General features: G+C 39.1%; 2 protein-coding genes across 8 annotated transcripts in view; one reads left to right on the top strand and one right to left on the bottom strand.

The window, feature by feature from the left end:
* The window catches only part of LOC134496728 (cullin-9-like), a 505703-nt gene that overhangs the window by 448967 nt on the left and 41075 nt on the right, over positions 1-15661 (top strand). The gene's annotated exons all lie outside the window — the stretch shown is intronic.
* Positions 1-15661, bottom strand: part of PPP2R5D (protein phosphatase 2 regulatory subunit B'delta) — a 54773-nt gene that overhangs the window by 12828 nt on the left and 26284 nt on the right. For all 6 annotated transcript variants that reach the window (XR_010067895.1, XR_010067896.1, XM_063302330.1 and 3 more), the window contains exons 7-13: positions 14866-14996; positions 13712-13771; positions 13337-13445; positions 9293-9346; positions 3766-3936; positions 2754-2881; positions 2153-2254 (exon numbers count right to left, since the gene is read on the bottom strand). Coding sequence is in view for 4 of the 6 variants with exons in the window: in XM_063302330.1 (XP_063158400.1) it covers positions 2153-2254; positions 2754-2881; positions 3766-3936; positions 9293-9346; positions 13337-13445; positions 13712-13771; positions 14866-14996 (755 nt within the window). In the remaining 2 variants the exon portion in view is untranslated. The remainder of the gene's footprint in view (positions 1-2152; positions 2255-2753; positions 2882-3765; positions 3937-9292; positions 9347-13336; positions 13446-13711; positions 13772-14865; positions 14997-15661) is intronic.

Below are 15661 nucleotides of genomic sequence, written 5' to 3'. Positions count from 1 at the left end.
AAAATACTTCTAGACAAGCTTGGTTTCCTTGAGGCATATTCCTCCATCTCTCTGTCCTCCTGCAAGCACTTCTTTTGTTTAATCCAGAAATGTTTCCTCTTCCCTGATAACTGAAGGGTGGACAGGTTCACCTCTAGCCTGTTCACCTTCTCTCCCATGAGGGCAACAAGCCTGCACACACGCAACAAAAAAAGCACACTCCCTGCAGAATGTAGTTCTCTCCATCTCCTATATTCCTCAGATGAACAAAAGGGAAAAAAAATCTTGCTTTTGTGGAATCCTCTGTACAATGATCCATAAAATGCCCACATGCTGTCCCTAGTCGCTTTCAAGAGAAAACATGGGGTTTCTTGGGTGCCTTCCCCACCAAACATCTATTTGCTTGATCAGTAAGCCCACTCTCTGGAAACTGGCTTCTTTATGTTCCCTGAAGCTGCCTCAACTAGCTCAGCAGAAGTAATATTCTAATCACACACGATGAGCCATCAGCAGTACTCTCCTCAGCTCCTCCTGTCTTCTTTCCTAAACTGAACTCTCACACCAGCTCCTGTTTGTTCTCCCTACCTGCTCACTCAGATGGATTATAATCCTACTGGTTTTTTTCACTGGCTTTCCAAACCATCAGAAATATTTTCTGTACTACCATAACAGGCTCAGCCGAAGAAGCCGGTTTTCTGTCCTTCCTGGAGAAATGGTCATAAAAGGCAATGCTGGGAAATATCTATTCCATTTCCATGACCTTCTGCCTGTGGCAAAGGTGCACAACTTTTTTTTTTAATCAAAGGCCTTACTCGGCCTTTGAGTGATGTGTTAGGATATGCGCTCCGGAATATAAACTAGGTTTGTTTTGCTTAATTTTCAGTTACCTTTAAAGTGAAAGTAAATATGGTAAATATGATTAGTCTCCTATCATACTGCTAAGAATTTTCACTATATGTCACATTATAAAATATTGATAACTATTTCTGGAGGTTTTTAAGACCTGATGCTAAGTTTTTTGAGGACATATGCACCTCTGATTCACAGGGTGCCTCAGGACTCTATTTTTTAAAACATTTACATGCTATTTCCTCAACTCCAAAACTGCCTCCAGATGTCCCGCACACAGTGCTTTGAAGTACAGGTGTCATTGTTGGAAAGTTACCTTTCAATGGCTTCAATCAGTAAGCCAACTGCAACTATATCTAGATGAGCTAAATCCATCTCCATTACTTAGGCACTGATGACATGCAAACTAGGCCACTGAAACGCGCTTTACATGGTGCTGCTTTTGAAGAGAATTAGGGAAGTCCAACTGGGGAAAAATGCAGCTGTTCAGCTGTTGAAGGGGAGAAGGGATATGGAACAAGGGTGTTTCCAAGCCTTACTGAAATAGCTGCTGACTGTTTTTAGAAAGCCCCAAATGATTTGGGATCATATTATTGGAAAACGACATTCATGTACATATAAATACATTGAATGTTTAAACAATCTTCCATCTACATATTTGATCTTGAAGCTGTGTGTGAAGGCCCATTATAAAGATCAATCAGGATGGCAGTTATGAAAGACAAGGCCATCTCAATGGTAGTACTCACTGTAGAATGCCTTTCTTATTGATCTGCAAAGGGATTTTCATTTTACAGGTTTTCCAAGAGGGCCAACGAACTAATTCTTCTGGACAGCACTTTTTAAATGATATTTTGGTAGTACCACTTTGAAATTGATTTAAGGTATTAATATGGACATTGTTCAAGTGGAATTATAGCCAATATAAGGCATTATGCTGCTGTTTAACAATACTTTGAGATTTTTAAAATTAGTTTTATAGTTGAGGAGACCTATGTTAAAAAAAAAAAACCTATAAAAACCTATATTTTCTTTTACAAAAGTCTTTAGTAGCTTCTTTTATTTCCAAACAGCCCACTTTGCCACAACTTATCACTGATTACATTTCTCAAACATTTTAATTATTGGCTTCTTGATCTGTATTTTGTTCCAGCCCATCTTATTTCCTCTTCCATAAGAATAAGTGGCATGCTTACTTGCAGAGAGTTTTAAGCAGATTGGTGTAGCTTTTTCATTCTGATTATTAACTGTTATCTCAAGCAGGAGAATCTCAGTGCTCACAGGATTGGCTACTATCTAGCTACTACTCAGCAAAAATACTTACTTCTGCTTCTCTGCCTTGTACTGCTGTGTGCAATCATCAAATAGCTTCTGGTTCATCTCCATAAACAGCTTCAACGCATTGTAGATCAACCCATGGATTGTCCTGCAGAAGACAGAAATTATGATAAATTATTTAAAATGTCTCCAAAACACCTTGGCAGAGATGAAAACCACCCCCTGAGGAAAACAGAATGTTCCACGCTCTAAATTCCTGGCACCTATACCTACATATTTATTTAATCAGTCAAATAGCTATTCCAAAGACATCCAGAGAGAAAACATTTAAAACTCTCAGTACTGAAGAAAAAAAAAATTACCTCCAAAGCTAGTGTTCATGCATTCACTCACATCCCATTAACCCAAGAAAAAAAGCTGCAGTTATGCAAACAGGGCACAGGCAGCGTAACTGTTTGAATTTACTTGCGTATTTCCAATAACTGCCACTGATACCCTTCTCTATTTCCTCCCATGATGAAAATGTATGAGCATAAACTAAATATAGCAATATTATCAGCATATCATCAATAACTCTTGATAGAAGAACAAGCTTGATATCCTTAATTTGAAATTTCACTCATCCCAAGGCACAATGAAATACCTACTTGTTCCAATGACTTTTGGAATTTTTGTAGAGTGCTGGAAACATGATAGGGAGGATTTTGGCTGCATTATCACTGATCAAACTCATGATATATTCATTATTCCAATAATACAATGCCCTCTCTGCCACCTGCATAAATAATGAAAAACAGACTTAATTAAAACAGAATAAACAGAGTAGATATTTTTAAATTTCTTAATGTTGCACATTATGAGCTGGGCACAAGAATTTGTTATTTTCAAATATTTGATTAGCTAGTGGATACTTAAAAAATTAAAATTCATCTGGAATATGTGAGATTTTGTTAACTTGGCTTACAGCTGAAACTCCATTTTTTGAACAAATCAGAATAGGAAACTATGGTGAGTGGGAAACAGTTTTCTTCCATTCAAAAGTAATGTTTTTTGTAATATATAGCAGTCCTAGATGTTCTTCCTACTCCCCTAGGGTAATGGAAAGGAGAAAAATTATTCAAGTGCTGATATAAATCTCTGGCATCCCAAAGAACTTTTCTTTGGAATCCCCTTACATTAACTATGGTAGAAAATGTATTCCCTATTATGAAATGTATTGGTAGAAATATATGCCTTATTATGAAAAGGCATTGGCAGAATTATTCATTTTCATTAATGCTCCTCCTTTCTTTTTTTTGTGTGTGCATGGCAAGGCATTTGGCATTTAGCAAACCACAGCATGTTGTTAAATTGGGAAAGCGTGTTTTCATTTGACAACAAACCAGAATATCAAGCCAAAGTTTGCACCATAGTGTGCAAAGAAAGGCAGATAAGAGCATGTGGACGCCACATTAATTCTAGTAGAATCAACAGTGGTTCACTGGACTGAGATTCGTACGTCTGGCCTTACTTGATCAAAAAGGCAAACTTTGTAACTTTATCACTTATTCTTATTGCAGGACTACTTTATTTGCCAACATGCTTGGAAAAATCAGAATTGTCTTCTGCCCAAGTACAGATACTAAAACCTGCTGTCATCTCCCCTAGTTTTTAACCTACCTGGAAGTGTGGACTAGAGACACACTTGGCCAACTGTCTGAACAGAGGTTCCATAACTTTCACGAACTCAGAGGGCTCAATGACATCTAATATTTCTTCCAGCTCATTCAGAAACATAACTTCCTTGGGGCTGTGTGTTTTGGGCCAAAATTTTAGTAACCCCATTATCACCTGAAAGAGTTAAGTAAGCAGATTATGCACAACTGATTATGTAGTCTAGTAGCCTTTAATTTTGGAGAAATCTTTACAACATTATGCATCCCATATAGCATGGTACATAATATATACAATACATAGAACACTTCTGCCTCCCATATACCTCTGTGTGTGTGTGTGTGTGTGTGTGTGTAACTTATGGACAGAATAAGATTTTTAACCTCTACTTCTTTCCCTTATTTTTTTTTAAAGCTCTTAATATTAATTGCCATTTAAAGCCAGTTTGGTGTAGTGGTTAAGGTGCTGGCCTGGAAACCAGGAGACTGTGAGTTCTAGGCCTGCCTTAGGCATGAAAGCCGGTTTGGTGACCCTGGGCCAGTCACTCTCTCTCAGCACAACCCACCTCACATGGTGATTATTGTGGGGAAATAGAGGGCAGGAGCATTAAGTATGTTTACCGCTTTGAGAGAGAGAGAAAGAGAAGGTGGGATAAAAATCTAAATAACAACAACAACACTGTAATAATAATAACCATTTATATTGGGTTTTTAACATTTTCATTGTCACCTTAAACTTTTATAGCAACCTGCCAGCTCACCATATTATAATCTCCATTTGAAGACTGAAATGGGGGCTAGAAACAGGATACAGCAGCTTTCCTAAGGCAGCTTGGCATTCACAGTAATTTCACTTTTTATTACCTTCAGCAAGTCATGTTTTATTACACTGCAGCCAGCACCTATCTTAATCTATGTCTATTATTTCATGAAAAGATTCCAAATTTCTTCCCATCCTAGTATATTCTACCTTCTCCTTCAAATATTGGATCCTCCAAATTTAGTCCTGTTAATATTGCTTCTTTGGAAGAACAATTAGTTTTAAAAAAGAAATTAATTAGGAAAAATGTATATTTTCTTTGCAAAATTAATACAGATATAGATTTTATTGATGAAGAATATGCTTTAAGGCACAGATTTATGACTAGTCCAATCTATATGTGTGCATTTAGATGTAACACTAAACCACTCCTTGGTGCAAGAAGTAACAGCAAACATAAATTGCATCCTTTCTTTCATTTCCAATCCTACACTCACATTTCAGTAACATAGGCCATAAGCTTTGAACTATAGTCTACAAAAACAAATTAAAAAAAACAAAAATCACCTTGAACTAAACAGCATAAATGCTATTTCAAAATTATAATTCTGTGTGGACACAACCAGTAATATTTATCAAAAGGCAAACTTGTGAGGTTATTCTCCATTGCCTCTACTGCTCTGGCTTGCCAAAGAGAGGGAACGTGGAGAGGTAGAGACAAAACAGAGGTCTGTTTCTATTGTTGTTGTTTATTCGTTTAGTCGCCTCCGACTCTTCATGACTTCATGGACCAGCCCACGCCAGAGCTTCCTGTCGGTCGTCAACACCCCCAGCTCCCCCAGGGACGAATCCGTCACCTCTAGAATATCTGTTTCTACGCACCACTGTTATTGTTTAAAAATGCTTACTGGATATACAAGGCCTAGACACCCTTGCAAATTAAGATGATGCTAGAGGTAGGTGTATTATTTTCAGCATGCCATTTCTCTGGTAATAATTTGAATTCTTAAAAAAAAAGCCAGGTGGAAAAGTAGTTTGGCAGACAGTGGAGAGATACTGTGGACACTATGATACCCTAAGAATTATCTATTCATTCTTTAATAGACAAAAACACAGAGACTTTCTATCAACAATTACTAGTAGCGTTCAATTAACATATGCTAGGTTCTCATCATTTTCTGTACACCTCCAAAACTCAATGTATATTAAGGCTGTGGAAATACATATTGATCTCATAAATTTATTTAAATAAGAAACTGGTTAAAAAGCAGTTGACTATTCACCTAATCATTCTGCAACATGTTTATAACCCTGTGAGAAGTATAACAACTTATAAAAATAATTTGCCATTATCTTTTACTCCGAACTTGGTGTTAGTAAAACTGCAGAATAAATTACTCACATGACACAAATTTAATAATAAAAAAGCAGTCATACATTTAGCACAATTCAAAACAAGACAAATTACTGCACGCTTTCCTCCAAATATCAATTTTCAGTTGCTCAATTAACATTAACAGTACAATGGACAAATTCAGTAATCTAAAGACAATATTCTGATCTAATTACTCTGATTCGCAACACTAAAGTACCTTTGAGTTCTCAAAGTACCTTTAACTTGAGGTTGTCCTATTCAGACTTAGAGGTGGCTAGGCAGATTAAATATCAAAAATACTCTTTATTAAATAACTATTTACAATAAATAAGTCCTTAGAATCAAGAAGAACTGATTTCAATTAAACCCAACTGGGCAGCAACAAGGAAACTGGCAAGATTGCAGGAGGAGACGGCAGCAAGGCAGTGGAGCAGGACTCTCTCACGGAGACTTGAAGGCTGGGAGAAGCTGGAAGTGCGAGACACTACTGAAGCTGAAGACAAAAGATCTCAAGCTAGAACACCACTTGAATTAGGCTGGCACCAGAACACTGGACACTTCTGGGATCTAAGGATCAGGCTGGACTGGACTTGATGACTCAGGCTGGACTGGATACTGGGAACTGAAGACTCGAAGCAAGGCTGAGGACTCGGAGCAAGGCTGCACTCGGCTAGAAGCCCTGGACTAGGCAACAATTTGGGTTTGCAACTAGATAGGTGTGAAACTCCAGAACAAGGTCAAGCACCCAAAACGCGGCTGGACTGGACCAAAGATTCCCTGAGAGACTGGAGGTTGAAGGCACACTGAAGCTGCACGGGAGACCTGGAGCTAAGCGGTGGTCTAGAAATGTTGCAAGGCTGCACCGAAGGCTTGGGGCGAGATTGCAAGCTGGAGGCATGACAAGGCTGGAATGGAGACTCTGAACACGGCTGAAATCTCAAAATGGGGCAAGGAACACACCTGGAACGCGCACAAGGTGAATGCGAAGATCCAAAGCTGGACACAAGACTGAGGTTGCTAGGTTCCGCAAGGAGAAGATCCTGGGTAGCAGCAGAAGCAGGATTTAAGTCCTCTTCCGTGGAGAACGCTGGCACTGATTCCTCTTCAGTAACAGATGCCAGTAAGGACTCTTCTGCGGAAGCTGCAGGCTTGTAGCATTGGTTGTCTCCAGCAGCTTGCTTTTCACACGTCTGCCTTTTATGCCAATCCTTTGCGTGCCTGGACCCTTCTTCAGCCAATCGGGTTGCCTTCTCCTTCGCACGCTTTTCTGCCCGTTGTTGGCACGCGCTGATTGGAGGATTCAAATCCTCCCCCGAGTCTTGGCCAATCAGCGCCTTTGACTCTTCCCGCACTGCTGACTCATCCCCAGGTTTTGCTTTCCCGGTTTCAGTCTGGTAAGTTTCTGTTTCCTCCTCTGACTCAGAAAGAGGTTTGATTTCTGAGTCAGAGGCAGGCTGGATTCTCACAGAGGTCTGCATTTAAGGCTGGACCAAATGTCAATTAAGACAATCTTAAGTTTCTTCAAAGAGGACATTGTGCCCTAAGTCTCAAGTATTTATGAGACTTCTACAAAATGTGTTACACTGTGAGCAAAGAAAGGACAGAGTTTAGTGCCTTTGTATTATTAACCTTTCCAGATTTATAGAATCATGGAGTTGGTAGGGGCCATTTTGGCTATAAAGTACAACCTCCTGCTCAGATCGGAAATCCAAATTAAAGCATCCTTCTTGGTTGGCTGTCTAACCTCAGTTTGAATACATCCAGCAAAGGGGGAATGTACCACCTTCACTAGTCTTCTTGTTCCTTTCTAGCTTTCAGGTTAATCAAGGAAGTACTGGTAACTAGAAGGGAAATTAGTTAAAGATTCCTATTTAGAATCTATTGATTCTCTCTGATCATCCATTCAGTGAGCTGTCTCCCTGGAATCTGGTTGTCTTTCAGTTCTCCTACAATCTGCTACATAGTTTATTCAGCAGGAAGTAGTCATCCACAACACGCAGTCATCAGCTTCAGTTCACAACACTTCCTATCAGGAACTAATCAGAAGTCTTTTTCACTCTCATATCTGAGTACACAATCCCTCAGGTCACACTCTCTAGTTACTCTTTCTTGCCTCTTCCTCCTACTGAACTTCATTAGCAAACACTTGTTTGCCCTCCCTCTTCTCTCATACTTACATGAAAAGTATAAATAATGGCTAAGCCTCATTCCTTTTTATCAGCTAACTTTTGAAGTTTTAAATTAGAGACAACAGTCTGAGAATAAAAAAGATTTCAATTTATTTTATGCTATGAAGTTCAGCAACTTTGTAGACAAACATATCAAGCTATATAGGAATAGAATTTATCTCAGCATATCTCAGCATGGATCATCAGTAGCTTGCCCTATGACAAGCAGAATACCTCAGCATTAAAAAAATGGATCTATGTAACCTAGTATTTTCTGCTCTGACAGAAATTCTCCAGGTGTCTAATTTAGTACTTCCCCAGCCCATTATTCTTCATCAGAAATGGAATGTAATTGTGCATGAATTTGCTACTCGGCTATTAATTTATAATTTTGAAAAAGTTAACTTTTGCCTGATCTTCAAAGAACTAATTTAACTATGTACAGAATTTATGCTGTTTTTCTGTCTCATACACTTAGAATCCCTAAAGAGCAACACATTAAAAACAGTGACATCAAATGATTAAAGATTAGCAAAAATTCAAAAAAAATACCCTAACAAAACAGCAGATGTAGAGCCACTAAGCCAAACAACACAGATAATTATATGTCAAGTGTTCGTTTTATTGTTTTCATAAATCTGTAGAGGAGCAGACAAACCTCCCAAGAGAGTGACTTCAAGAAGCAAAGCTTTGTAGTAGAAAAGACCTGCACACATATCCATCAATTTTGCACTGAAATTGGGCATGAAGCAAGATACCCCTAAAAAGATGACAATAGTTTGGCAAAGTTAGATAAGAGCAAAGCAAGAACTTCAATCATCTTGGACCTAAGCTGCTTAGGGCAGTGTTTCTTAACCTCGGCAATTTTAAGATGTGTGGACTTCAACTCCCAGAATTGGAGTGTTGCTGGCTGAGGAATTCTGGGAGTTGAAGTCCACACATCTTAAAGTTGCCAAGGTTGAGAAACACTGGCTTAGGGCTTTAAAATTTCTACCAGCAGTACGAGTTGGGTGTGGAATGGAACTGAGCACCAATAAAAGTAGACCATATCATCATGCCCTTCTCCAAAGTGTTCCATTCCATTATTCAATAAATGGGAATAAAAATATTTTAAAATTAATTTATATAAACTGCTCTGAATTGTGTTTTCCTGAATATGCATGAAAAGCAGTCCTACAAAGAGTAACATTAGAACCATCTCAGCATGACACAATCACGAAGCAATGCTTACCGGTTCAGTCAGACCGCTGTCTTTTTCCAAGAACTGCACCACACAATATGCCAACTGCAGAAAGAACACAGTATTATCAAGTATGGAAATGACTGGCCAGCGCTAACATGGTAAGTATTGGGGTATAAATCTAGGCTATTTATTATTTTGGGGGTTAAACTGCAAATTAAATCTGCCCTTAGCAACCATATGTCCCCTAGCCCACTAAGGCTGTGATTCTATATACATTTTTCTGGACTCATTTCTGTGTAAAAATTATCCAGAAGAAGAAAGCAGGAGCTGCAATGGGAAGCACTAGAGAAGCAGCTGAGAGAAATTTCCCTATCTTTACTTCTGCTCCTTGCTCCCCCACCACTTGGGACTGCAGCCTGCTGAGCCTTGAGGTAGAAGCCTCATTGCTTGCCAGCTCAGAAGCAGCTGAGGGTTCTGAGGACATTTATCGAGCCACCCACCAACTGAGAAGGGCTGCATTTACGGCCAGCTGGATAAGCAATTAGAGAGTTGACAGTTTTGTATTAAGAATGGTTTTGGCATTTAGATAGATTATCTGGGAACTAATTAAATGTTTGGCCAATGAGGTGGACAGTGGTTCAAAAGGATGATATGGTGGGTGGACGAGTCTACAGAGTACTATAGAAACATACGTGTTGCAGCTTACCAGACAGAGTTTAATCAGAGAGGGTCAATTAGACTGGCCCACCCTTAATAACTTACAGACCCTCTTGAGTTCGTAGGGAACTTGGGGTTTTCCCAGAGGACTAGGTGGGCAGTTTCGCTGAGGCCTTATGTTTCAGCCTTGGGAAGCTTATACTATCTTCTCAGAGCCTTTGGAGAGCTCAGAGCTCCAAAGGCTCTGAGAAGATAGTATAAGCTTCCGAAGACAGCGTTCTGAAGGGAGCCACGTGGAGGAAATGTTCCCTGGAGAAGCTTGATCTGAAGAGGACTCAGCAAAGGCAGCCAGGCGCTTCTGCTTCGCCTGCGGCTGGGCGAAAGAGGCAAAAGGTACATGCAGGGAACTGAGAGAGGAGGCAGCTGGGTGAAGGAATGCAGGTTGGGGAGGCTGAAGCTTGCTATGGTGGCCTTGTGCAGCTGGGACGGGTGGCCTCATGTGACTGGGCTTGCCATCCCACAAGGCAGGGTGCAGGGCTTCCAAAATGGCAAAGATGGGGGGGGAGATAGGCAAGGGGAGTTAAAGGCAGTGTTCAGGGCTAGGAGGAACCAAGCCCGGAATGGCTTGGATTGGGGTGGGTGCTCAGGCTAACAACGGGTAAAATTCACTTAACGATGGCAAGGGGAATTGCCAGGATTGCTGTCACTAAGTGATGCCATCTCACTTTACAACTGCATGGCTTAGTGATGGAAATTCCAGGCTCAATTACCATTGTTAAGTGAAGACTACTTGTACATCAATTACATTCATTCTTGGCTCACAAGGCCCTCCAAACAGTCACTCACATCTTAGTCATATATGGACTATTGCAATGCACTCTACATTGGGCTGTCCTTGAAGTTCACTTGGAAGCTACAGATGGTCTAAAATGTGGCAACATGGGCAGTAATAGGATATCACTGCTCCTGAAACTGCACTGATTACCATTTGGTTTCAGTTGCAAAAGCCCTTCATAGCATAGGGCCTGTCATCTGAGCAATTGTGTTATCTCCAATAGTTTCTACCCATCCTGTAAGATCAGATAGAGTGGCATCCTCCAGGTCCCTTTAATCAAACAATGTCATCTAGTAGTATCCTGGAAGTCTACCTTCTCCATTATGGAACCTGCTTACTGGAACAGCATTCCCCCAGAGAGCCATAAGACTCCCATCCTGTTGATGTTAAGGAAATTGCTGAAAACCAGGTTATTCTCCCAGGCCTTGAGTAGGGTAAGCACTGAGCTCTCGTAGAATGTTTTATCGGTAATGTTTTTCCCCAGATGTCTATGGACTATGTTCTTTTATTACTGTTTCTTGTTTTAAAGTTATAAACTGCCCAGAGTCTTGTGGAATTGGGCAGCCAAATTGTTAAATTAAACTAAACCATATCATAGTCTTCTCAGCTCTAAGGTACTAGATGTGGTTCCAGCCATAAAGAATCTGGTCTTGCTTCTCTGTAAGGCCAGGCCAATCCAAAATAAAACAGAGATCATATAATAAGGACTTGGCTGAGAAGGCAGGTGGGCCTAGCTTTTTCTAATGGGTATTCTGTAGCACAGCAAGCCAGGGAAGCGGTATATGAATCTCAGTCTCCCTGTTGTTTCCCAGACAGAGGAAACAGCCAGGAGTTCCCTTACCAGTTTCAGTTGATATACCTGAATCCCTTTTTGGAAGTTAACCTGAAAATTGCATTCACTAGTAATCTCCATTTGACTATAATAATAGGACTACATGGGACTATCTTTGCAACTTGTCCAGAAATTTCACTTGGTACCAAATTCAGCAGCCAGGTTGGTCTCAGAAAGAATGCAAAAAGACCATATTACACTTGTGTTTAAAGTACTGCACTGGTGCCAATTTATTCCTGGGCAAAATGCAAAGAACTGGTCATTACTTTTAAAGCCCTACATAGCTTAGACGCAAAATATTTGAGAGAACACCTCCTTCTGTAAGAATCTTACTGAGATAATCTGAGGAGGCTTGCCCACAGTTGCCATGAACTCATCTGGCAGTGATTTCGGATTAAGCCTTCTGTAATGTTACTCCAGCTCTGTAGGATGCACTCCCTATAGAGCTGAGGGACTTCACATCTTTTATTAGCCTTTATAAAAGGTTCTTAAAACAAGTATTTGCATGTAAGTTTTAAATTGTTAACTTTAATAACCATTTCTACTTATTTGTTTTAACTGGTCTGTTAACTGATTGCAATATCTTGATTTTAGATTATAAAAAGCAAAAATATTTTGGTAGTTGCCAGTTATCACATTAAATAAATAATAATTAAAAAAAATAGGATCATACTAGTTAATCCAATTTATATAGCACACTAAGCCACAATATGATTTTGTTGATTTTAGTCTTGCATGTTATGTGAACCCAAGCCAATGACAGTTTATTCACTGTACCATTATTAATCACACCATGACTTAGCTTGAAATTTGAACCCTGTTCATATGTACTTTCAAGTCAAATGAAAGCATCTCCAGGACCAGACATAGTCAATGGAAGACTGCAATCAACTGTTAGGCCTCTGGCTGATTTGCAGCAGACCAGCTAAGCCTATGGTTTCTGTTCCTCCCTATTCAACAAATAAAACTGAGAGATCTTTTTTTTTTTAAAAAAAAACCTCTTCCATGATTGGCCTTGTGTTAATTATTTATTTAATTTCACTGCTAACCATCTGTTAACCCAGGTATAGGTTTGTATACAATGTATACAGTATGATTAATAGACCACAGATCTGATGTAGATCAGTCTCCACCATCCCCAACAAAAGTTATCTTAGAATGTTTGAGGACCCTCTAGAACAGCTGAGAAGTAACTAACATTGAAGGATCAAAGAAAATCATTGCCTCCCACCTTCAGGGGAAATACCACTTGATCTTGGTCATTTTTGCAGACAGAGCTCTTCTGTTTACTAAAGATCAGGTCTGCATCCAAACTATAGAATCCAGTGTCAGAGTGACAGACATTGACTTACATGTCCAAAAAAGGTTAAATAAATCCATGAAGGGCAAAGATAAAAGTAGCTACTAGTTATCAAGGTTATATGGGATCTTCAGAATGAATGCTCGTGTTTTCTTAATGGGAAGCAACATAGCACATTATATAGGCCTTTGGTCTAATCCAACAGGTCTCATCCTACATTTCTAATATAATCACACTAATTGAAATAACATTAGGAGTTGACAAGCCAACTGGAGAACCTAGGAAAGTGTACTGAGAAAACAAAAGCAGGTATTATGGACAGAACTGCAAACTGCTACCCTACAGAAAGTCCATAAAGTTTAGAAGCAATGCTTCTAAAATTTAAAGTCAGACCAACAGGACCAAATCTGCCTGTGATTTCAGGACACTTACAGAATGTACTACATGTTATCAGAATGAACTTCTTACCTGAGGGTGGTAGACACTCAAAGATTTCACTTTGTGTAATGGTAGCAAGACCCGGATGAGGAACATTTTGTGCTCTTCCTTCAAGGGCAAAGCAAATCCATTGATTATACTGAGAAAGGAAAGAATAATAATTATCAAGGGCCTGTGTGCTCCTGTGTATATTTATGTATACACAGCTGTTCCCAACCCCACCTTGCTGTTGCTAGATCATCAGGATATCCTACAGGAAATATCTGCACAACTCCCCAAGAACTCAGTGGCATAATTTATAGTGTGCAGGAGGGACATACCCTTGCAGCATGAAAAATGGAAAACTCACCTGACTGCCTGGCAGCCTCCTACTGATAAAAATAGAGTAACAGGGAATTATCTTACCTCCCTAAAATCTCTAGCAATTCTGCAATCCCATTGTGATGTTCTGTCTCATAAATAAACCTGGAATGTAGAGAAGGCATGTGTTAGGCTACTAAAAAGCTAGTTTCATGAAGACAGGTGATATGTACTTTGCATTACAGAAAGATTCCCATTTTCTGGCACAGAAAACCCAAATTATATAAAGATAAGCATATGTGCAGACATCTGCTGACTTCCTTCTGTTTCCAATGCAGGGGTAAAGAAGGACATGTTTATGTTTAGACAAGGAATTAAGACTAGAAGAAGACTTAGGGACTTGGTGTTAGAAGGGGCAGCAAAGAAGAATCAGGTGGAGGGATAGGAAATGCACTAAACTCTGAAAAGCTGAAGTCTAATTGATAGGAATCTAGCCCTGCTCCTCACTCTTCTGTCAGGTTCTGCCCAACTACTTTGAAGATTTTCATTTGCAGCTATGATTTAGAGATTCTTTTAAGTAGATGCTTCATAAGTGACACTTTTTTCAGTTATCTGCTCTGACAAAAGACCTTACAGGAAAGATGGGTGCATAACTTTAGGGCAAAACCCAGCAATGTCTTCCAGTCTGGGTCCTATCACATGATCATATAAGATGGCTCAAGAGCTCCTCACTCCTATGACTGAAAATTGGTAAGATCTCACGTAAGAATGACAAGCTGAACAGAAAGACAGTATATAAATAAGGGAGAATTAACTAAAAATCCAGGGGCTCTTGTAATCTTACCCCAAGACAAAAGAGTTATTTAGTCTATGATTCTGTATCCAATTTAAAATTATTTTGCCCAAACCATTTCCCACAAACTAGACTGCACCATTCCTGGCTGCTGTCAGTAGTTTTAAAAAACATCCCATTTAAAAAATTATATTACCACATTTCTCTAGGAATAAGTAACCTGTGCCCTCAGATGAGTTAGAACTGATCTTCTAGGCAAAGCCAGAATACCCAATGGCAAAGGGCTATGGGAATTTCAGCTTGCTTATCACTGCCCGAGAGCAGCTTATTCAATAGTTTTTCACCTCCTCATTTAACTAATGGAGCTAAAGAATTATTCAGGATCCCAAATAAATTCAACTCACCCCCCAATTCAAGATAGATGTCTCATCCACTTAGTAAATTATTATCTATTACTACTACTTACCTATAAAATATGTTGTTGATTTGCCTTCTTATATATGCTCGGAGGCCCAAAAACTTCCCATAAATCCTATGCAAAATTGTCTTCAGAAAGTCTCGTTCTCTGGGATCTTCGCTATCAAATAAATCCAGCAGCTGCAGGAGGAGGATTGAATAAAATCTATTTTATCCCAACCTATTCCAGATTGCTCAGCTTGTGCTGGTCTTGTTCTATGTTAACAGTCTGGATATAAGCACAGCTGGAAGATGTCAGTGCAAGGAGACAGCAACATCTTTAGCCATGAAGATTCCTAAACTACCCAGCACACAAGGCTGTGATGTTCCAAAGGACTCCAATAATGCACACTGCAACTTGATTTAAAACTCTGATGGATCACAAATGGAAAAATACTACATCAAGAAGTATTTTGTATCTGTAGTTTGCTTTGCTCTTTTCATATGACAAGGAACTCATCTATTTTCATTCATGAACAGCCCAGACAATTAAAATAAAGTTTTTTTAATGTAATAATACTTTTATGTAATTTCACAATTATATTCTCACAAACAACCTACACTTACTTGTCCTCTGGAAAGACAAATGTATAGAAGACTTGCAGCACTAGGAAGTTTTTGTTCTTTCATTGAGCTTACTTATTTATTTGACAGGAAAGCAGGATTTTCATTTTCGTCCAATTCCCTTGAATTTTTAATTATAATATACTTTCACACATGTTTAAAAAAATACACATACTTTTGTTGGTAATTATTCTGTTTATTTAAACTATGTGTTTTGGTAAAATTTAAAATATATTCAATCA

The sequence above is a fragment of the Candoia aspera genome, chromosome 1 (assembly GCF_035149785.1).
Source record: "Candoia aspera isolate rCanAsp1 chromosome 1, rCanAsp1.hap2, whole genome shotgun sequence".
Lineage (NCBI taxonomy): Eukaryota > Metazoa > Chordata > Lepidosauria > Squamata > Boidae > Candoia > Candoia aspera.
This window is presented reverse-complemented; position numbering and strand designations above follow the sequence as displayed.